General features: G+C 37.8%; 2 protein-coding genes across 2 annotated transcripts in view; one reads left to right on the plus strand and one right to left on the minus strand.

The window, feature by feature from the left end:
• The first annotated feature begins 911 nt into the window (after positions 1 to 911).
• On the plus strand, positions 912 to 15,143 carry LOC130166159 (cAMP-specific 3',5'-cyclic phosphodiesterase 4C-like). Its single transcript, XM_056371541.1, has 17 exons — positions 912 to 1,109; positions 2,110 to 2,929; positions 3,849 to 3,983; positions 5,247 to 5,374; positions 5,482 to 5,664; positions 5,825 to 5,864; positions 6,019 to 6,089; positions 6,737 to 6,899; positions 7,367 to 7,460; positions 7,559 to 7,716; positions 8,833 to 8,931; positions 9,065 to 9,229; positions 10,003 to 10,102; positions 10,199 to 10,353; positions 11,304 to 11,426; positions 11,547 to 11,729; positions 13,004 to 15,143. The coding sequence occupies exons 2-17, from the start codon at positions 2,888 to 2,890 to the stop codon at positions 13,964 to 13,966; spliced, it is 2,802 nt and encodes a 933-aa protein (XP_056227516.1). The 5' UTR covers positions 912 to 1,109; positions 2,110 to 2,887; the 3' UTR covers positions 13,967 to 15,143.
• A 557-nt stretch (positions 15,144 to 15,700) lies between these two features.
• LOC130163535 (ADP-ribosylation factor-binding protein GGA3-like) overlaps positions 15,701 to 23,589 on the minus strand; it is a 29,319-nt gene continuing 21,430 nt past the window's right edge. Inside the window, 1 exon segment of the mRNA XM_056367810.1 lies at positions 15,701 to 17,292. Within this exon segment, the coding sequence (XP_056223785.1) occupies positions 17,182 to 17,292 (111 nt within the window). The 3' untranslated portion in view covers positions 15,701 to 17,181.

Genomic DNA, 23,589 nt, shown 5'->3' on the forward strand with positions numbered 1-23,589 from the left:
AATCGAAATAACCGTTCGTTGCAGCCCTTCTTCACTTCATTAAACTACTTTAGAGCTCAAATTATTTGTCAATTAATCAATTCGTTAGTAGAAAATTAATCAACAATTTTAGTAATCAATCGTTTAAGTCATTTTTAAGCAAAAAAATCCTGTTGATGTGAATATTTGCAACCTTAGTCTTTTTCTTAAGTTTTCACTTTTTAAAGGAGAAATTTTAACTTTGCATTTAGGAAATTGTGATGGACAGTTTTCACAACAAGATTAATAAATGAATGAAAATGATTGTTAGTTGCGATCTTATTGTTTGTTATTGAAGGAGTAAATTCATGAAGTGCAGCTTAAGCACAAAAAAATATGGATTGTTCTCCAAACTGTCCAAGATTTGAAAATAAATAGAGTAGCATGATGATGCCTGTTTTAGGGTTTAAAATGGATAAATGTATTGTATGTCCTTGAATGACTGTAAAAGGACATAGTCAATAGGAGTGGGAGAAAAAAGGAGAGTGAGTAACAGACATGATTCCTTATTGTGATTTTTTTTTTTTTTTTTTTTTTTTATATGAGCAGCGTGTGCCAATAAAAATCTGCTATGTGTGTGGGTGAGTATGATGGAGAGAACTGACGCCTGACTATTGAAGCAGAGAATCGGCATGTGGCTGCCAATAAGAGAAAAACATAAAAGGCATTGCCAGAGAGAGAGAGAGAGAGAGAGAGAGAGAGAAAGCAGGGGTACCGATGGAGAGAGGAGGAGCGGAGGCTGTTGTATGGGATTAATGGACACACTGTGCGTCTGTGCGGGAGGAGGAAGGGAAGGGGAGGGGAGGGGAGGGGAGATGGGCTTCTCCACGAAGGCTGTGCTGGTGGTGGTGGTGGGGGGTGGCTGGGGGAGACCACTGTGGCAGGGGAGAGGGAGAGGAGAGTCAGGGAGGGAGGGAAGCTGGTGAAGCCGCGGATATTCACGGAGACGCCAAGTGTTTTTTTCTCTCGCTGTGGTGACACACTGCTGGTCTGCAGAGAGACAGAGGGAACGGGAAGACAGAGGGGGAAGCAGACAAGTGAAAGCAAGACGAGGCCCAGCCCATCTTGCCATTGATCTTGAGGCGATCAAGGTGAGTGTGTTTTTATTCTTACATGCTGCAGCCTGACTGTATGTGTACATGTGTGTATGTCTGACATGTCTTGCAGTGGGTCTGCAGACAGGCGTGATGGCAGGGCAGTCCTCATATATTCATGGTTTCAGTGTGTGTTTTGAAATACATATATTTGGGTGTTTTGTAACAGAAGAGCAGACTGCTAGTTGAGCTGCATATTGATGCATTGCTGCTTGGTTTTATAAGCTGTATCTGTAGTGGAGGTGGTACTGGTTGCAGCCATGGTGTGTGTGTGTGTGTGTGTGTGTATGTGCTCAAATTTCTCAATGTCTGTGCATATATATGTCACTGTGTCACTATGCATTTGTTGATTTCTCTGCACAGACCTGTTTTGACTCTGCAAATCTGTGCAGACTCTATAGTGTGAAAGTCCATTCATTGAGTGGGTGTGTTCTTGGTGACCCTGGTAAAAGTCGTCTCCACCACTATCTGTCTGTGTACCAGCTCAATCAGAAACACTCTGATATGCTGAATCTGTCCTATCCAATGGAATTAGGTCAGCTCGGACTGCTTGGAGTAATTATATAACATCAGAGAGCTTTGGTGTTGCAGTATCTGCTCAGAATTAGCCAAACTGAAGGTACAGCTCCTGCAGGGCCACGACAGCCAAAATATTTTGTCAGTTTTTGATTCATTTATCAATCGACCAACCATTCGTTTGGATATTTGTTAAGAAATTGGGATTTTTATTAGCATTTCATTGGTTCTCATGCATGATTTTTGCATCGTGGAAAACAATTGGCATTTGTTCCAAAATATATCTCCAAGGTGGTTTGTGTTACTAAAGCGGTATTTTATAGGATTTTCTTACATTTGATGATGCATGAGATGAATTCATTACATGAAAACAGGACAGTCAGTTCTAAAATGAGGGAGGTAAGATGACTCAGAGAAAAATTAGCTGACGATTTTTTTAATTCCTGATCATACTAACTCTTAATTTCTGTTTTCTTAAAAGGAACCTACACCGATGAGGAAACACTGAGACCGATTCAAGGATGGATCCTGGCAAATCTAACCTGGAGTTTTGACATCTGGACTTCTCAGATGAGTCTACTGTATTCAACACTCCTCCACATGCACAATTTGGATCCATATTACCAAGCAGACAATGGAAAACTGATCTGAGACAGCAAATTCTCCCATAATCCATCTGGATTTTGGATTTTCTTAATTGTTGGGAAATTTCATTCATGTGGGATCAAGTTTACAACTGGGAAACGTCATGCGAACAGCACTCCAGGTCGGATGATTGTCTTTCTTCAGCACCGTCATGAATTCTGACCAGGATATCCCATTGGCTTGTCTAGCCAAAGGAAGACGACATGCAGACAGACTTATTTTTTCCCAGAAACTTGTGGCTTACACTGAAATGGAGTGAGACTTTAGATTTTTCTTTCTTCCACCTTTGGCTTGTAAAAAAAAAAAAAAAAACAGCAGATCCAAACAAAGGTCATTAACCTCACACTGAACCTGGAGCCTCTGACTGGCACATAAATGCACCTTTACTGTTTTGCAGCAGGAGGACGTCCGGTTTCAGCCTTCTGAGGTGCGGACAGAGCGTGAGCGAGGCGGTTGGCTGGCTAAGTCAGCTCCAATGGGGGCCGGTTGTGACCCGGTCTGACCCTGGTTTGACCTTGCAGTGACCTTTGACCTCTCCGGTCCTGGCTCTCCACCTGCTCTGCTGCCTGGGTTCGGGAACGCTCCGCCCTGGGGCGCAGAACGAGCCAATCAGAATGAAGAAGAGCCGCAGCGTGCTGTCGGTGACTGGAGAAGAGGTGAGCGTATAAACAACCAGGGATATACGTGAGAAAACCTGCCAACTTCATCACTTGTTACAGGGAGAGTAGATACGAGGCAGAGCAGACTGACAGACTCCACTCTCTGTGTGTGTGTGTGTGTGTGTGTGTGTGTTTTCTTGAACGTCTACCATGACGTACAAACCTCATGACTTTCACACATCCAAGCTCCCTTTGTTCTTGTCGTCAGATTCTGTGAATGCACTCAAAAGTCAGAGTGGACAGTTTGTCTCCTCCTGCCCTCACTCACACTGAGTGAACCATTCAGTCTGTCACAGTCTCTATGTTAAGGAGCTATTTTCTTTTAAAGGTAACGTCTTGGCTGAAGGACACAACACTATGCATTATTCAAGTGCTCTTTTATTGATTATGCTGAGCGGGTGTCCATACATTTGTGAATGTGTTTATACTGTATGCATGTATCTGTGTGTGTATGTGTGTGGATGTGAGCGTCTTTCCACATCTGGGTCTGGACGACATCAAACGCAGCATGGAAGCAACACGGCACTGTTGCCTAGCAACTGCTACCATTCCCCCAGTGTTTTGTTGCTACGGTACTGCAGTGCAGATCAGCCTCCAAGAGCTCAGTCTGTAGAGGCCTTATCCCAGAAACACACACACGCATGCATGTAGCCGAACACACACACACATACATCGATAATTTATGGTCTTTGTTTTTGTGGAAATTTCTTCACTCATCAGAATTTAAAGATGACAAATCAACATGGTTTGGTAAATGTGCAAAAATGACAAGAGTAAATGACATGTCCTTTTAAATTTGATCCCTAAATACAGTGTGTGTATATACAAAGAAAAAATGTTCTTTTATCCTCTGAGGATATATCTCTCTCGCTCCATTTCCCTGTTTTCCTCATCTGCCCTCTCTCCTGTCTCACAGGGCAATGACACAGACATAGCAGGTGCTGGGGAGAAGGCGGAGTCATCTCGCTACAGCCGATCCTATACGTCTGGGGCCACGCTGGGGGCTGAGCTACGCAGAGGGAGGAGCAGAAGACTCTCGTCTAGTCTCCAGGTATTGAAAGGAAGCTTGGGCGCATTAAGCAGGTTGGGGGCTGTGGGGCAAAAATGAGCCATGGGCCCCTGTTGACAGCCACCTTTCCTGTTTGTGCTCAAAGTGAACAGACACATGTCAACGCAACATGGACAGTACTTTACTGAATATTACAGCTAACCATTTTGAAAACTATGTTACTGTGTTTTACAAATTTTCCCAACATTGCACTGATCTACTGGTTTTTCTTAGTTTCTATTATATTAACTCTTACTTGATAAATGCAGTCTGTGTTTCACATGCAGTATTTAACCATGCAACAGTAATGCAACGCTGTAAACATTGTATACAATATGATAGATTAAAGCTGTATACTTATAGATCTTAACGAATAGATCAAATGACTGAATGTGAAAGGAGTCCCCTCGTAGAAAACGGAGCTTCACCTACTTTCGCTCATTGTTTCGGTTTCACAGCCTCCATTCGTTCTGTTTTGTTTCAGCTCATTGAAGCTGTTCATTACCTATGATAAGCAGCCTGTACACTACAAGCCCAGCACCAAAGAGCAGACAAAGTTTGTAGCTAGCTGGTGAATATAGTGGAACATTTAGCTTCTGAAGACGTATTTACCTTAAGAGTTGGAGAAGTCCAAAACAAAGCTGAAAAAAGAGGAAATATTACTTTTGAATAATACAGGTGGACAAGAAACGTGATACCAAATGAATGATAATGTTGCTCCGTCTCAGCTTGATCTGTAAAAAGGGAATTGTTTGCTAACATGCAACTTTATAATGTCATGATATATCAGTGTTGTGTTTACAGCTTGTTAGGCTGCCCTTTAAATGGGGAAAAAAAAACTGTCATTTCAACTTTAAGGTCACTTTATCCGACCAAACAAGCTGTAAACAAGCTGAAGAAGCTGCCTCCAAGTGGCCAAAAATAAAAATCAATTGATCAAATCAATCAAAGTTTTTATACAGTGGCTACCTGGAACTACATTTAAGCTATAAAACTTAAGTGAATGTATTTGAAAATGTGCAAAAAACATGCAAAAACATTGGCTAGACTGGAGTTACAGCAGTGGATAATGAATACATTTTTATAATGATAATTACCTTAAACCAGATCATAGTGAACCTGGACCTTTTGTGGCAGTTGCTTGCTTTGGTCATACTCCAGGCTTGTATGGAAGAGAGACTGAGTGTAAAAGCTGCTCTGAACACCTGCAAAGTGACCGGTGTCCACTATCCTCTATAATACAAACCTTACCTGCTAACTCTGCAGGTGCCCTGCTGGCTCCGCCCTCGGGATCGCACCCGTTCACCAGAGGTCCTGAGCAATGTGTCACGTCCCACAACTCTTCCTCTCCGGATCCCACCACGCATCTCCATTACGCAGGCAGATACTGACAGGTTGACACACAATTAAACCTTTCTTCATTCTCCCGATTTCACCTTACAGTAAAACTCTGCTGGATGTTTCATTTCTGTCCTCTACAATCACCACTCTCCTCTTCCAGTTATGAAGCAGAAAATGGCGTTTCACCAGGTCACACCCCTCTGGGCTCGCAGAGTCCAGCCCTCACCCTGCACACCTCCTTCCCCCAGGGCCAGAGAAGAGAGTCCTTCCTCTACCGCTCCGACTCGGACTACGACATGTCACCCAAGACGGTCTCACGTAACTCCTCCCTCGCCAGCGAAGGGTGAGGCTCAGGAGGAAAGGACTGAAAGAATGAGTGGGAGGGGGAGGGGAAGTATGTGTGTGTGCACTGAAATGTTGATATTTTCATGAGAAATATTCCTGTCACCTCTGACTCCCCGTTTCTTTTTTCCAACTCTTTCAACTGTCACTCCTCCTCATAGGCACACAGGAGAGGACTTCATTGTCACACCTTTTGCTCAAGTGAGTTTACGTTAGAGATAAGTCATTTGTCTAGATAAATGGACATATATATATATATATTGTGTAAAAAGTTTCATGCTACTCTCAGTAAATGATTTTGATATTTCTGTATAATCCAATCCTGATGTCTCATGACACGGTTTGATGATTTTAGGTACTGGCCAGTTTGCGATCAGTACGGAGCAACTTCACCATCCTTGCCAACGTCTCCACACCAACAGTCAAGTCAGTACCAATTATTATTGCCCTGAAATGTCCCACTAATGCACAATATGATAGTATGTTGTCCTTTGTGTAAACGGTCAAAGAGGAAGTTCAGACTTCATAAATCAGACTAATAACAATCTACTTAATACAGCATATGACCTTAAAATGCCACTACTGACATACTCATTTTAAGACTACAGTAGCATCATCAGGTGACTCATACAGTCTGGGACAGTAGTCATACAGTACTACAGTGCACTCGTTCTCAGCACCACCAAACTCAAAACACCTGCTTCTACCCACAGTCCCCTGCAGCTGCAGAAAGGTGGACTTGACATTGACATTAAATGCAGATTATTATTCCCATCTCAAACATTCTTACATGTCATACTGAATGAAGAAATGAAAAGAAATCAAACATGCAGAGAGAAACTTGTGTGTTGTATCTTCTATGCAGCCTCTGTTCAATTCAATTCAATATAACTTTGTTTATCCCTTAAATAAAGTCAAAGCCCATATACTTGAAAAAATATATGGAACTGGCAACAGACACATAAATAAATAACTATAAATACCTTTAAACAAACAATATAAAATGATAGACAAAGTTATGAGGCTGCTGTGAACTTCTCCTTGCTGGTCTAACTAACCACTGTGTTTTTTAGGAGGTCTCCTCTGGGTGGAGTGTGCGTCAGTCCCAGGGCGACGCTATCAGACCAGCAGTACCAGCAGCTCGCCCTGGACACGCTGGAGGAACTGGACTGGTGCTTGGACCAGCTGGAGACCATTCAGACACATCGCTCTGTCAGCGAAATGGCTTCCAACAAGGTACACAAGGATCAGACTGCATTTCCTTTATGCCTCAGTATGCGTTTTGACACTTTTTATACAATTAAAAAGTATTACATATATTTATCAGTTAGTTGTAATGACTTCCTGTCATTTTTAATTAATTCATCGTTCAACTGTGAAACATTTACATATGTCAAAATTTTTGAATAACAAAATTTGAGTTTAAATAAACATAAAATTATTGACTAAAATGTTTATCTTCTACATATTAGCTATAGTTTTTTAATGGTCAAATACTTGTTGTATATAGTTATAGGCCTCTACTGTAAATGCATGTTTACCAGGGACATGTACCACCTTTCTATCAGCACTTTGACCAGTGCAACTTTAAACCTTGGGACTTACTTAATACCCCAAAACAAACTACAGTATATTAAATATTAGCTCTAGGTCTTTACTGAAAACTGACAGATTGCTTCTGTTTCGTTCTCTTTCCAACACAGTTTAAGAGAATGCTGAACAGAGAGCTGTCCCACCTGTCAGAGATGAGTCGCTCTGGTAACCAGGTGTCTGAATACATCTCCAGCACCTTCCTGGGTGAGTGGGACCAGAATCTGGTCTCTGTCCAAACCATATTTATGACCTTTAACAATAAATCCTTACGCGTGTGTTTGTGTTTTCCCATCAATCTGTAGACAAGCAGAATGAGGTGGAAATTCCGTCTCCAACCCTGAAAGACAAACCTATGAGTCACATCAGCGGAGTGAGGAAACTGTCTCACAGCTCCAGCCTCTCCAGCACATCAATGCCTCGCTTCGGTGTCAACACAGACCACGAGGACGAGCTTGCCAAGGTCTTGTTGTCTGTCTGGTGTGCTCTGACTCACATAAAATAAGTTACACAATCCCTGTTCAGATGTTCTTTGAACATTTGATTCTTTCCCAGTAAACAGTTTTATTCAAAAGCTTCTTTGTCTCCTCCAAGCAGTACAGAGCACAGTACAAGTGTCCTCTGTACTTCTTAAAAAACATAATAGAATATCATCATACATTAGGTTATAATTATTTTACTGAAAAGGCCTCTCAATAACACATTGTGCAAACATTAGTTAAGTTCATGTCTGCATCACATACAGAAGGAAATTCTCACTGAATCTTTTATTATGCCTCTGTCTGCCTGTTAGAGCTCGGCGCCTCATTGTTTAATTTCATCCAGTTTGTAGAACCAAATGTTTGGAGAGCCCACAGTAGGATGGAGAACCGTCTCTTAGCTCTGCATCTTCATGAAGCAGCGAATGAGTCAGATGAGACCGTTCCAGATACAAATATAAATGATTTATGGTTTTTCATTGTAAGTAACAGAGGCTGCAGATATTCCCAGTACATCTCTGGACACCCTGTCACTTAGACTGAATGATCAAGGTTATTTTTAGTGACATGAAAGAGATGTGCGCTTTGTGGTCACTGTTATTTTCATTATCGAATAATATGACTATTATTAAGTTAAGGTGTTAAGTTTACTATGATTGAACACTATGAATACAGTAAATATTCATACTTAGAAGCTGGAATCAGTGATTTTTTTTTTTCTAAATAATTAACAAATGGTTTTAGATATAAAGTAGTGATCAGCTGGTTCAACGTATGGATAGGTGTCATTGGTTGTTTGTTTTTTTTCAGTTTAATCATATGGGATTCTGACATTATGCCTGATGGTTAAAATTGATTTATTATTTCTCCCTGTGTTTAATTCTTCTGTAAATTGAAATGTCTTGAAACCCTCTGAACACCTGATGGACCCAACTCTGCTTGTGACGCTTTCAAAATAAATCCGTCCTATGTTTTAGAAGACGTGCGTAAGCTCTTAATGAAGCTTTCAGTGTGTTTGGGATGTTGTGATTTGTAGAATATTTTTGTTTTTGTGACTCATCACTTAATTTATGTTTATTGTTTCTGTGCTGTTTAACCAGGAGCTGGAGGATCTGGACAAGTGGAGCTTTAACATATTCAGAGTAGCAGAATTCTCCAACAACAGACCCCTCAGCTGCATCATGTACACCATCTTCCAGGTAAACAAAACGAGTGCGAGTGTGAGTGCGTGGCGTCCTTCTCACCTGCAGCGTTCGCGTGTTTGCTGCCGATGTGCACGATGTACTCCCGGTGGAGTGTGTGTGAAGTTCTGACTCCTCTCCTCTTCCTCAGGAGCGCGAGTTGCTGAAGACGTTTCGTATCCCGGTCGACACCTTTGTCACTTATGTGATGACCCTCGAGGACCATTACCATGGAAACGTAGCGTACCACAACAGCCTCCATGCTGCAGATGTCACCCAGTCCACACACGTCCTCCTCTCCACACCTGCTCTTGATGTATGTAGACATGCACTGTCTTTGTCTCACACACACACTTCATGGTTCCAGCTTCCAGGATGAGCTGCTTTTCCTTTATAATTATTTTATTTTTCATCATTCTGAGTTCCACTTTTAATACTTTAAGTACATTTTTTTTCAAGGCGGGACTTGTAATGTGGAGTTTAATTTGTAAAAGACTTGGAATGAAGTCATTTTTATTGTGCGGTTTTGGTACTTATTATTTTCTACAAGCACGTGCACGTGCACACACACACACACACACACACACACACAGGTTTGCGACAGATCTGGCCTCCCTCCCTGCCCAGGTCAGTCATGGGAAAATTTCTTATTATTCTGTCTCGGATTGACAAAAATACACCTCCTTTATAGAATACAATGAAGTGCAGCACAATAGAAATTTATTATCAAACCAAAGCTGGAAAATTATTCATGGCCTCACCACAACACAGCCATAAATGTTTAAAGACAAGAAGTCACATGGAAAAAGAACATGAGAATCAAGGATGACTGTAAACTACATTACATGGTGACATTAATAACATGCAAAACATGATCCGGTTATTGTTTATTTTCACATGTAAGGACACTAGACACAAAAATTAAACAAAAGGAGGAGGCAGAACACAAAATCAAAACAAGAAGGAGTTTGAATTCTGTTTCAACGACAGAGTAATTGTCTTGCAAATAGTATTTTTTACAATCAGGTTTTAATTTTATATTGTAACACAGATAATCATTCCTCTCCTGCCACATCCTGTCCCATGCAGGCCGTCTTCACCGACCTGGAGATCCTCGCCGCTCTGTTCGCTGCAGCTATCCATGATGTGGACCACCCTGGAGTTTCCAATCAGTTCCTCATCAACACCAGTGAGTCCAGACACACACACACAGTAAAAACGCGTGTAGGTATTTGCACCTAACAGTTTTCACACCCTTTCCTCTGTCCCTCCTCTCTGTGCTCAGACTCAGAGCTGGCGCTCATGTATAACGATGAGTCAGTTTTGGAGAACCATCATCTCGCCGTGGGCTTCAAGCTTCTGCACCAGGAAAACTGTGACATTTTCCAAAACCTCACCAAGAGACAGCGCCAGAGCCTTCGCAAGCTTGTCATCGACATGGTGAGGAGCTCCTTTACCACGACTTGCACAACACCAATGAAAGTGTAAACAAACACTTCTTTAACTCCTGCGTTACTTTTGGTTTGTTAGCTGTGGTCCCTCTGTGGCGTCTTTTCATTGCTCTCACTTATCATTTGATGGTGTTAGATTTGTCTTAATAGTTTTAGCTGCTGTTAGGTTGTTTTCAGGTGCCAGTTTATGTCTCTAGGGTTTAATCTCATTTATTTCTCTATTCAAGCTTGTGCAGCTGCATTTTGTTTAATTCTGATCTTCTGAATATTTTGCGCTCTTTGTTTTTTGCTGTTATAACACTATAATGCTTTTGAGTTTCTTTTGATTAGCTTTTCACTATCACTGATAGGATCCTCCATAAACTCACCATTTTCTGACCTTTTTTGGGCATATTTCACATGCTTTATTTCTGCATTTTTGTGCTTTGTTCCTCTCTCTGTTTGGAAGTGAATGGGGCTACATTTCAAAAAGGTTCAGGATTTAGCAACATTTATTGGTTGTTTTGTAACTGTCTGTCAGTCTTGACAAAGTAGATTAGCTGAGTTTTGAGGTTAACGCTTTATGACCTCTGATTGTTGTTTATTTAATGCTACAGAGAAATATTGATTGATTTGAATCAGTTTTTTCCAGGGGCTTTAAATTCAAGCTAAAAATAAAATCAAAAATATTTTTCTCTGTAGCTGTTCAGAAACCTTTTTTAACACTGGTCTCTCTTTTTAATCTCTGGTCTCACTGAGTCTCTACAATAATGCAATAATTAATGAAAGTGCTTTTAACAGGAGCAGGTCTATAAAACAGTAGATTTTGAGAGGCAGCTACTGTTTTAAAACTAAAAGTTAACTGAATCTGAATGTACTCACATCACATACTGCCCCTATTTTCAACTTAAAAATGTTTGCTTTAATCCTAGTTTTGTCTTTCTCTCCGTCTGTCTACAGGTGCTGGCCACAGACATGTCCAAACACATGACCCTGCTGGCTGATCTGAAGACCATGGTGGAGACCAAGAAGGTGACGAGTTCTGGTGTGCTCCTCCTGGACCACTACACAGAACGAATACAGGTAACCCGTCATCTGCACAAGCCAGTTCGGTGCTTCACACAGTCGAGAGTCACTTTCTACGTCACGGTCGAGCCTGTAAACTAAGAACGTCTCATGAAATCTATTGTTGCATGTGTGTAGGTATTGAGGAACATGGTGCACTGTGCAGACCTGAGCAACCCCACCAAGACGTTACCGTTGTACAGACAGTGGACGGAGAGGATCATGGAGGAGTTTTTCCGACAGGGTGACAAAGAGCGAGAGAGGGGGATGGAGATCAGCGCCATGTGTGACAAACACACTGCGTCTGTGGAGAAGAGCCAGGTAACGTTTGATCTCATCCTCCTCTTTAAATGTCTCTTTGTTAATACAGTTCATCTAAAAAGATGAATGGTCATCTTTGCTGTGTCAGTGCGAAGTTGTGTAATGTCGCAGTGGTTGGGGAAATCGCAAATTTCATGGTGATGATCATGTGAAATGACACCACACAGGAAGACGGCGCCAGCAAAGAGGAACAGTGATTCTCACCAACACTGAGCTTTTTCCTGAAAACACCATAAACTGCATCTTCAAAAAGTGCAATTTGAGTTGAGTCAACACTTCGTTCAAACTCTAACTTGTTGAGTGCAGTGAAACAGTATGAAGGGTTGTAGCATATAAGCAACACATTTCCAAATTTAAACAAAAGCTGCTGAAAAGCAAAACCTCGATTTGAACCTGCAGAAACTGTTTACTGCTACATCTTGGTATTAGACAGTTGGCATCAACTAATTAAAAAGTGTTTAAGTGTTTTTTTTTATAAATTAGTTTAATCATTTGTTCATATCACTAATGGTTGTAAACAGATCTGTAAAACTTTTAATTTAAATCAGTTGACATTTACACAAAATCTTCTGTAGCGTGTATAACTCAAACTCTTGATTTTACTTGATCAATAATGCTGATGGAGCCTTTAAAAAAGATATTTGTCAGTTGAATCCATGTTTCTATTTATTTTGTTTTGCATTGGTGCAGGAAAGAGACAAACTTGGCAGTACACAATTTTCATTGTCCCCCAACAGAAACAGAAACAAAAAAACTTTTCATAAATCTGGCAGGAAAATTACTTCTGGAATAACTTATGATAAACTCTGGCAATGATTAATGTTTTGTTAAATTTTGGATACATGTATGACGAATGCATTTCTGTTTCAACGTCCAGCTGGCAGTGGCCACGGTCAGATCCCCCTCTTGATCTCCATGAAGTTAAACAGTGACATCTTCCCGTGTCAAGTTTGTGGTTAATGATTCTGTGCTTGGTTAAAAATCTTTTTGTTTTGAGATAATCTGCCAGTTGGACTTCCCTGTGCTTTAAAGGAATAGTTCGACTTCATCCTCTTTCTTGCTGACAGTTAGCTTAGCTTAGCATAAAGACCTTAAACAGAGGGAAACAGCTGGAATGTACTCAAATACTGTACTACTGTATTTATTATGTTAAAATCACCCCACCTCCACTGGAGAAATAAATCCAGTCCAAATTAACTAAAGGAAGCAAATAAGTGTAGAACTATTCCTTTCCTATCCAAAGTCTTAACTACGTGCTTCTCCTTCTTCTCCAGGTGGGTTTCATCGACTACATCGTCCACCCGCTGTGGGAGACGTGGGCCGACCTGGTGCACCCAGACGCCCAGGAGCTGCTGGACACGCTGGAGGAGAACAGGGAGTGGTACCTGAACACCATGCCCCAGTCTCCCTCACCTCCCCCGGACAGGCACCACCAGCATGACCGCTTCCAGTTCGAAATCACCCTGGAGGACCTGGAGCACAACAACCACAACCACGTGCACCTGAGGAACAGCGGCGACGGCAGCGATGCGGACGGAACGCAGGACAACCAGGCGGAGCCGAACGGCGAGGAGCAGAACCACACAGAAACTGAGAAAGAGGAAGACGAGGAGAATCACAACAGCAAACAGAACGGAGTCCAGGACCAAGAGGAGGAGGAGGAGGTGAGAGAAGAAGAAGAAGAAGAAGAGGAGGTGCAGGAGAACTCAGCACATGAGGAACAGGAAGAAGAAGAGGGAGGGCAGACCGATGAAATAGAAAAAGAAGAGGAAGTTAATGATGTAGTGGAAGATGACCAAAATCAGGAGGAGGAGGAGGCTGGCGAAGAAGGTGGAGAAAATGAGGAGGTAAAGGAAGATGAAGGTGAGGAAAACATAAAGAAAGAAGAGACAGAAGGGGAAACAGACGGAGAGAAAGAAGAGACAGAAGGGGAAATAGACGGAGAAAAAGAAGGTGAGGGGGAAGAGGAAACTGAAAATGAGGAGGCTGAAGTGGAGGAAAACAGGGAAGAGGAGTTGGAGGAGAATGCAGAGGAGGAGACAGAGGAAAATATTGAACCAGAGGAGGGTGAGAATGAGGCGAAAGAAGAAGAAGAGGCAGAAGTGGAGGATAAAGCTGAGGAAGAGGAGGGAGAAACTGAAGAAAATGTAGAAGATGAAGAAGAGGAAGGAGAATTGGAAGAAGCAGAAGAGGAGGAGGAGGCGCCAGCTGAGGAAGAAGAGGAAGAGGAAAGTTAGTTGGGTGTAAAATCACAAATAAACCGAGTCAGTGAGGAAAATTTAAGAAGAGACAAAGACGTGCATAAGGAAATGCAGAGAGGCTTCGACAGTCAGCAGTATGACGGACGAGGATAAAGAGATGAAGACGACGTGCTCTGTGACCTGCTCAGATACAGACGTCCTAAACGAACTTCACAGCTCACAGACCGACAGTAGAGCAGCGGACACAAAAACAAAAACCTTCCCGGGAACAAACAGGTTGTTATAGTGTCTTGATCAACTGGTAGTGATAGAAAGACTAGAGTCTTCATCGCCAAGTATCTGTACATCCATCACTGCCGTCGGGGATAAACTGGGGCCGATGATTAAAAAGGAGGGGGGGGGGGGGGCTGTTTTATCGACCTTTTGTAGCTCCTGAAATCTGAGAAAAAAACCCTGAATACATGCAAATAATTGCGTGCCTGTTTCTCGGTCTCATGGATTATTACCCATCGTCAATGTAACACACACACACACACACACAGTGACTCATTAGACTCAAGAAACACTGTTTAAAGAATGTCGACTTCCTCTGTTTGTCAGAAAAGAGAAAAAAAAAATGCAAAAAAAAAAAAGTCTGGAAAGTGTAGTCTGTCGTCTTATATTTACTACAAAAACTTTCCACTCGTAAGCAGGATGCTGAGAACACACCGCCGGGCTCTGGTCTAGGAACAGTTCAATGTCCTCACATACTAACCTTAAAGCAACAATGCTGGATTTCTGAAACCACTTCTGAACAATAGCTGGACCGTTTTTCTCAAAGTGGAAACATTCACAGTCCAGCTCAAAAGGCTGACTTGTTGTACGTGTCGATGTCGGTCCCTGTTTAAATAAATAAATAAAAAGAAAACACCCAGTATTCATCCAGTTACAGCAGCGTCACCTCTTTGATTCCCGGGTGAATTGTGCCAAACTGTCCCACGACCAGCACTGAGCAATTCAGCCGTCCTCCAACCAGGACGGCTACTCGTCCATGAAGCAATGAACTGTGGGACCAGGCTAACGGGTGTGTGAAGGTCTTCCACAAGTCCCTTTTTTTTTTGTTTGTTTTTGTAAAAATGGTATTTGGCACTTTATCTAACACCCCTGTTACATATATGTACATAATAAACATGTATTTTAATCTGCTGATGTCATAATAAATATGATCAATGAAGTTAATGGATGGTGTTTTCAGTTACAAGCAACTTTCCTCTAGTAGTAGTTTTTTTGGAAACACTTTACACTCAATTGGCAGTTTATTAGGAACACCCAGCTAAAACTAATGAAGTCTGACGCAATATAAACTGCCAACTGAGTGTATTTTATCTGTCAATAATTTCCTTCCTTAGTGCTGTAGCTGGAACAATTGATTGGCATCAATTCACTCTTCAATTTTCAAGCAAAAAAGCTCCAAATTCTTTGTTTCCAGCTTCTCAAATATGAGAGTATTTGTTTTTTTAAAATCTTGTATTACTGTCTGTGTTTTTGTTTTAGATTATCGGTGGACAAATAGAGCAATATGAAGGCCTCACTGTACAGTCTGGGGAATTGTTACAGGTATTTAACAAAAACATTTCACAAAATGATTAAGAAAATAATCGGCAGATTCATCAATTATGAAAATAATACAGTTGCAGCATGGGTTCTATATCACTATAGACTGAAGTATAATTGAGGGTCAGTTGAGGGCGATATTTCAGGGTGATTATATTTACAGAAAAAATGAGATGATTTGGTGAGACAGAATTTGAGACTATCCGATAATATCAGATTTCTCATTTATTGATGAGCAACAGACTGCTGAACTGACAGGCAGGAGGCAGACGAGCATTCAAAGAAAAGAGATTGGCCTTAAATCCTCTGACAGTTTGTTTTGACAGTTATAGATGCTCATAAAGCTTCACAGCATAAGACGAGTGATCGGGAAACACTGATCTGGTCACATTAATAAACAGAGACTTGGTAAGAATCAACAGAGGCCTCATCGAACCGCAACTTTCACAAAACTTACATTCATTTAGAAAAAAGCCGCAAAATAAATAAGACCAAAGCGAATTAAGATACAGAAGAAATGTACTGCAATGACAGGAAACAGGCAGAGTACAACACAACAGACGTTTCTGAGGGACACAAAAAAAGATGAACACGCTACTAATTAGTAAAACGGAACTAACAGGTGAAGTAATATCAGAAACGCACAATCATCTTATTAAAACTAAAGCATGACTTTCTTTGCTTGTTCTTGTAAAAATTAACATTGTGTTAAAGTTGCAGTGTTTCGGTATTTGCATCTTTACTTGAAAAATGTCTCCTCATTTGCTCATGCTTATTTATTTGCAGCATTTAGAGTTGTTTTCTAAATGTTGCCTATGATTTGTGAAAGATCTTTCCTTCATTTATTTTTTAAGTAAGCAGTGCTATTTAGCCTTCGTACAAATGAGCACTCTGATGTCACCTTTTATGAAAAAAGGCTAAATTCAAAATACAATAATCAGCTTGTGTAAAATGTGACACCGTTACATGTTTCATTCATCTCCCACCTAAAAGCAGAAAATGTCAACTTGAAACAACTTAAATCCACGCAAATACAAACTGTTTAAGACACACAGTCCTTCAGGCAGCCATGTCGTGCAGAACTTAATTAAAATAAATACATATTCAAGAATATTTCCAGCTCAAGGCACTTTGGGAATTTTGAATGTCACATGTGCATAAAAGCAAATAAATACTTTCATATGTAACCACATATGAAATTCACATGTATCCAGCTACATGCCAACACATGCATGGACTCTACAAACAGGCAGCAGTCACAAAAACAGCAGTAAGACAAAAGCAGAATACTGAACCCTGAAACATGTACAATCAGGGATGTACCAAACCCACCTGACATGTTCACACCTGTACCTTCTGATGTATGAAGTAGAGTTTGCCCATCTTTTTAGAGTAATATGTCTTTCTGAGATTACATCTTGCATCATGCATGCTGTAAATTATGAAATGATGCAGAAAAGTCATATGTCTGTTAATACAGACTTCATATTTGGTTGTTGTGGTGGTTGTTTACCTCATGATGATTGACTCCAGGTGTGTGTCGCTTGTTTCCCACCTTTTTGTAGATCTTTTCTCTCTTTGGCTCCACTTTACTATCTGTCCTCAAAATCTAGGTTTGAGTTCCTGCGCAGTTTTTTACATCCATGTGTCTGAAGTTTTCATTTGCCAATCAAAAAGGTCCAGTACGGGAAGTTGTCGATCTCTCCCGTCTCGCTCAGCTGTTGATCGCCGTGTGTCAGTGTCAGCTTGTAGCGTAGACGAACTTTACGCTGAAGAAAAAAATTTTTTTTTTATTGAGGTAAATGTCTTACTGTACTATGACTTCTTTAATGCCTTACTATACTCTGACATTTTATACTTTACTATATCATGACTTCCCAGGCCTGGGGCCTGTATGGAGTTTGCATGTTCTCCCTGTGCCTGAGTGGGTTCTCTCCGGGTACTCCGGCTTCCTCCCACAGTCCAAAGACACATTACGTTTATTGGAGACTCTAATGCCTTACTCTACTATGACATTTTTATTCCTTACTATACTATACTATGATGTTTTTATGCCGTAGTACACTGTGATATTTTTATGACTTTTTATGCCTTAGCATAATATGACTTTATTATGCCTGAATATAGAACTTTTTTTATGCCATACTATACTAAATCGTTTTTATGACTTTTTATGCCTTATTATACTATGACGTTTTTATGACTTTTTATGCCTTACTATACTATGTCGTTTTTATGACCTTTTATGCCTTATTATACTATGTCGTTTTTACGACCTTTTATGCCTTATTATACTATGACATTTTTATGACTTTTTATGCCTCATTATACTATGACTTTTCATGCCTTATGATACTATGACGTTATGACTTTTTATGCCTTACTATACTATTACTTTTTATGACTTAAAATATTGTGGCGTTTTCATGACTTTTAATGCCTTACTATACCATGTTGTTTTTAAAGACTTTTTATGCCTTACTTTACTATGATGTTTTTAAGACTTTTTATGCCTTACTATAATATGACTTTTTATGCCTTACTATTCTATGTCGTTTTTATGACTTTTTATGTCTCACTGTATTATGACTTTTTATGCCTCATTATGCTGTTGTTTTTATGCCTTACTATACTATGACTTTTTATGTCTCACTGTACTATGACTTTTTATGCCTTACTATACTATGACATTTTTATGACTTTTTGTGCCTCACTATAGTATGTTGTTTTTATGACTTTTTATGCCTTACTATAATATGACTTTTTATGCCTTACTATAATATGACTTTTTATGCCTTACTATTCTATGTCGTTTTTATGACTTTTTATGTCTCACTGTATTATGACTTTTTATGCCTCAATATACTATGTTGTTTTTATGCCTTACTATACTATGACTTTTTATGTCTCACTGTACTATGACTTTTTATGCCTTACTATACTATGACATTTTTATGACTTTTTGTGCCTCACTATACTATGACGTTTTTATGACATTTTATGCCTCACTATACTATGACTTTTTATGTCTTATTATACTATGATGTTTTTATGACTTTTTATGCCATACTATACTATGATGTTTTTCTTACTATTTATTCCTTATTGTAATGTGATGCTTTTTATGACTTTTTTTTTTACCTTACTATACTATGCCGTTTTTATGACTTATTATATGTGGTATTTATGCCTTAATTTAATATGAAGTTTTTATGACTTACTGTAATATGTTGTTTTATTATGCCTTTGTATAAAACGACTTTTTATACCTTACAATACTGTGATGTTTCTGTGCCTTATTATGCTATGAATATATATTCCTTACTATACTATGCTGTTATGACTTTTTATGCCTTACTATACTATGACTTTTTATGCCTCACTATACTATGACTTTTTATGCCTTACTATACTATGACGTTTTTATGCCTTACTATACTATGACGTTTTTATGAATTTTTATGCCTTACTATACTATGACGTTTTTATGCCTTACTATACTATGTCGTTTTGATGACTTTTTATGCCTTACTATACTATGACGTTTTTATGACTTTACTATACTATGACGTTTTTATGCCCTACTATACTATGTCGTTTTTATGACTTTTTATGCCTTACTATACTATGACTTTTTATGCCTCACTATAATATGACTTTTTATGCCTTACTATACTATGACGTTTTTATGACTTTTTATGCCTTACTATACTATGACGTTTTTATGCCTTACTATACTATGTCGTTTTTATGACTTTTTATGCCTTACAATACTATGACTATGCCTTACTATACTATGACGTTTTTATGACTTTTTATGCCTCACTATACGATGACGTTTTTATGACTTTTTATGCCTTACAATACTATAACTATGCCTTACTATACTATGACGTTTTTATGACTTTTTATGCCTTACTATACTATATCGTTTTCATGACTTTTTATGCCTTACTATACTGTATCGTTTTCATGACTTTTTATGCCTTACTATACTATGACTTTTTCGGCCTTACTATACTATGTCATTTTTATGACATTTTGTGCCTCACTATAGTATGTTGTTTTTATGACTTTTTATGCCTTACTATACTATGACTTTTTATGCCTTACTATACTATGTTGTTTTTATGACTTTTTATGCCTCACTATACTATGACTTTTTATGCCTTACTATACTATGATGTTTTTATGCATTACTTTACTATGACGTTTTCATGACTTTTTATGCCTTACTATACTATGACTTTTTATGCCTTACTTTACTATGACGTTTTCATGACTTTTTATGTCTTACTATACTATGTCATTTTTATGACATTTTGTGCCTCACTATAGTATGTTGTTTTTATGACTTTTTATGCCTCACTATACTATGACTTTTTATGCCTTACTATACTATGACGTTTTTATGACTTTTTATGCCTTACTATACTATGACGTTTTTATGCCTTACTATACTATGTCGTTTTTATGACTTTTTATGCCTTACAATACTATGACTATGCCTTACTATACTATGACGTTTTTATGACTTTTTATGCCTCACTATACGATGACGTTTTTATGACTTTTTATGCCTTACAATACTATGACTATGCCTTACTATACTATGACGTTTTTATGACTTTTTATGTCTTACTATACTATATCGTTTTCATGACTTTTTATGCCTTACTATACTGTATCGTTTTCATGACTTTTTATGCCTTACTATACTATGACTTTTTAGGCCTTACTATACTACGTCATTTTTATGACATTTTGTGCCTCACTATAGTATGTTGTTTTTATGACTTTTTATGCCTTACTATACTATGACTTTTTATGATTAAAAATACTGTGGCCTAACTATACTATCACTTTTTATGCCTTACCATACTATGTCTTTTTTATGACTTTTTATGCCTCACTATACTATGACTTTTTATGTCTTATTATACTATGATGTTTTATGACTTTTTATGCCTTACTATACTATGACTTTTTATGATTAAAAATACTGTGGCCTAACTATACTATCACTTTTTATGCCTTACCATACTATGTCTTTTTTATGACTTTTTATGCCTCACTATACTATGACTTTTTATGTCTTATTATACTATGATGTTTTATGACTTTTTATGCCTTACTATACTATGATGTTTTTCTTACTATTTATGCCTTATTGTAATGTGATGCTTTTTATGACTTTTTTTTTTACCTTACTATACTATGCCGTTTTTATGACTTATTATATGTGGTTTTTATGCCTTAATTTAATGTGAAGTTTTTATGACTTACTGTAATATGTTGTTTTATTATGCCATTGTATTAAACGACTTTTTATACCTTACAATATTGTGATGTTTCTGTGCCTTATTATACTATGAATATATATGCCTTACTATACTATGCTGTTATGACTTTTTATTCCTTTCTATACTATGACTTTTTATGCCTTACTATACTATGTTGTTTTTATGACTTTTAAGGCCTCACTATACTATGACGTTTTTATGACTTTTGATGCCTTACTATACTATGTTGTTTTTAAAGACTTTTTATGCCTTACTTTACTATGACGTTATGACTTTTTATGCCTTACTATACTATAACTTCTTATGCCTTACTTTACTATGACGTTCTTATGACTTTTTATGCCTTACTTTACTATGACGTTTTTATGCCTTACTATACTATGACGTTTTTATGACTTTTTATGCCTCACTATATTATGACGTTTTTATGCCTTACTATACTATGACGTTTTTATGCCCTACTATACTATGTCGTTTTTATGACTTTTTATGCCTTACTATACTATGACTTTTTATGCCTTACTTTACTATGACGTTTTCATGACTTTTTATGCCTTACTATACTATGACTTTTTATGCCTTACTATACTATGACGTTTTTATGAATTTTTATGCCTTACTATACTATGACGTTTTTATGCCTTACTATACTATGACGTTTTTATGACTTTTTATGCCTTACTATACTATGACGTTTTTATGCTTCACTATACTATGACGTTTTTATGCCTCACTATAATATGACTTTTTATGCCTTACTATACTATGACTTTTTATGCCTTACTATACTGTGACGTTTTTATGAATTTTTATGCCTTACTATACTATGACGTTTTTATGCCTTACTATACTATGACGTTTTTATGACTTTTTATGCCTTACTATACTATGACGTTTTTATGCCTCACTATAATATGACTTTTTATGCCTTACTATACTATGACTTTTTATGCCTTACTATACTATGACTTTTTATGCCATACTATACTATGTTGTTTTTATGACTTTTTATGCCTTACTATACTATGACGTTTTTATGAATTTTTATGCCTTACTATACTATGACGTTTTTATGACTTTTTATGCCTTACTATACTATGACGTTTTTATGCCCTACTATACTATGTCGTTTTTATGACTTTTTATGCCTTACTATACTATGACATTTTTATGACTTTTTATGCCTTACTATACTATGACGTTTTTATGCCCTACTATACTGTGTCGTTTTTATGACTTTTTATGCCTTACTATACTATGACTTTTTATGCCTTACTATACTGTGACGTTTTTATGCCTCACTATAATATGACTTTTTATGCCTTACTTTACTATGACGTTTTTATGACTTTTTATGCCTCAATATATTATGACGTTTTTATGCTTTACTATACTATGATTTTTTATGCCTTACTTTACTATGACGTTTTCATGACTTTTTATGCCTTACTATACTATGAATTTTTATGCCTTACTATACTATGACTTTTTATGCCTTACTATACTGTGACGTTTTTATGAATTTTTATGCCTTACTATACTATGACGTTTTTATGCCTCACTATAATATGACTTTTTATGCCTTACTATACTATGACTTTTTATGCCTTACTATACTATGACTTTTTATGCCATACTATACTATGTTGTTTTTATGACGTCTTTATGCCTTACTATACTATGTCGTTTTTATGATATTATATGCCTTACTATACTATGACGTTATGACTTTTTATGCCTACTATACTATGTCGTTTTTATGACTTTTTATGCCTTACTATACTATGACTTTTTATACCTCACTATAATATGACTTTTTATGCCTTACTTTACTATGACGTTTTTATGACTTTTTATGCCTTACTATACTATAACTTCTTATGCCTTACTTTACTATGACGTTCTTATGACTTTTTATGCCTTACTTTACTATGACGTTTTCATGACTTTTTATGCCTTACTATACTATGACGTTTTTATGAATTTTTATGCCTTACTATACTATGACGTTTTTATGACATTTTATGCCTCACTATATTATGACTTTTTATGCCTTACTATACTATGACGTTTTTATGACTTTTTATGCCTTACTATACTATGACTTTTTATGCCTCACTATAATATGACTTTTTATGCCTTACTATACTATGACGTTTTTATGCCTTACTATACTATGACGTTTTTATGACTTTTTATGCCTTACTATACTATGACGTTTTTATGCCTCACTATAATATGACTTTTTATGCCTTACTATACTATGACTTTTTATGCCTTACTATACTATGACTTTTTATGCCCTACTATACTATGTCGTTTTTATGACTTTTTATGCCTTACTATACTATGACATTTTTATGACTTTTTATGCCTCACTATACTATGACGTTTTTATGCCCTACTATACTGTGTCGTTTTTATGACTTTTTATGCCTTACTATACTATGACTTTTTATGCCTTACTATACTGTGACGTTTTTATGCCTCACTATATATGACTTTTTTATGACTTTTTATGCCTTACTATACTATGACGTTTTTATGACTTTTTATGCCTCAATATATTATGACGTTTTTATGCCTTACTATACTATGAATTTTTATGCCTTACTATACTATGACTTTTTATGCCTTACTATACTGTGACGTTTTTATGAATTTTTATGCCTTACTATACTATGACGTTTTTATGCCTCACTATAATATGACTTTTTATGCCTTACTATACTATGACTTTTTATGCCTTACTATACTATGACT

This window comes from Seriola aureovittata, chromosome 3 (genome assembly GCF_021018895.1).
Source record: "Seriola aureovittata isolate HTS-2021-v1 ecotype China chromosome 3, ASM2101889v1, whole genome shotgun sequence".
Classification (NCBI taxonomy): Eukaryota; Metazoa; Chordata; class Actinopteri; order Carangiformes; family Carangidae; genus Seriola; species Seriola aureovittata.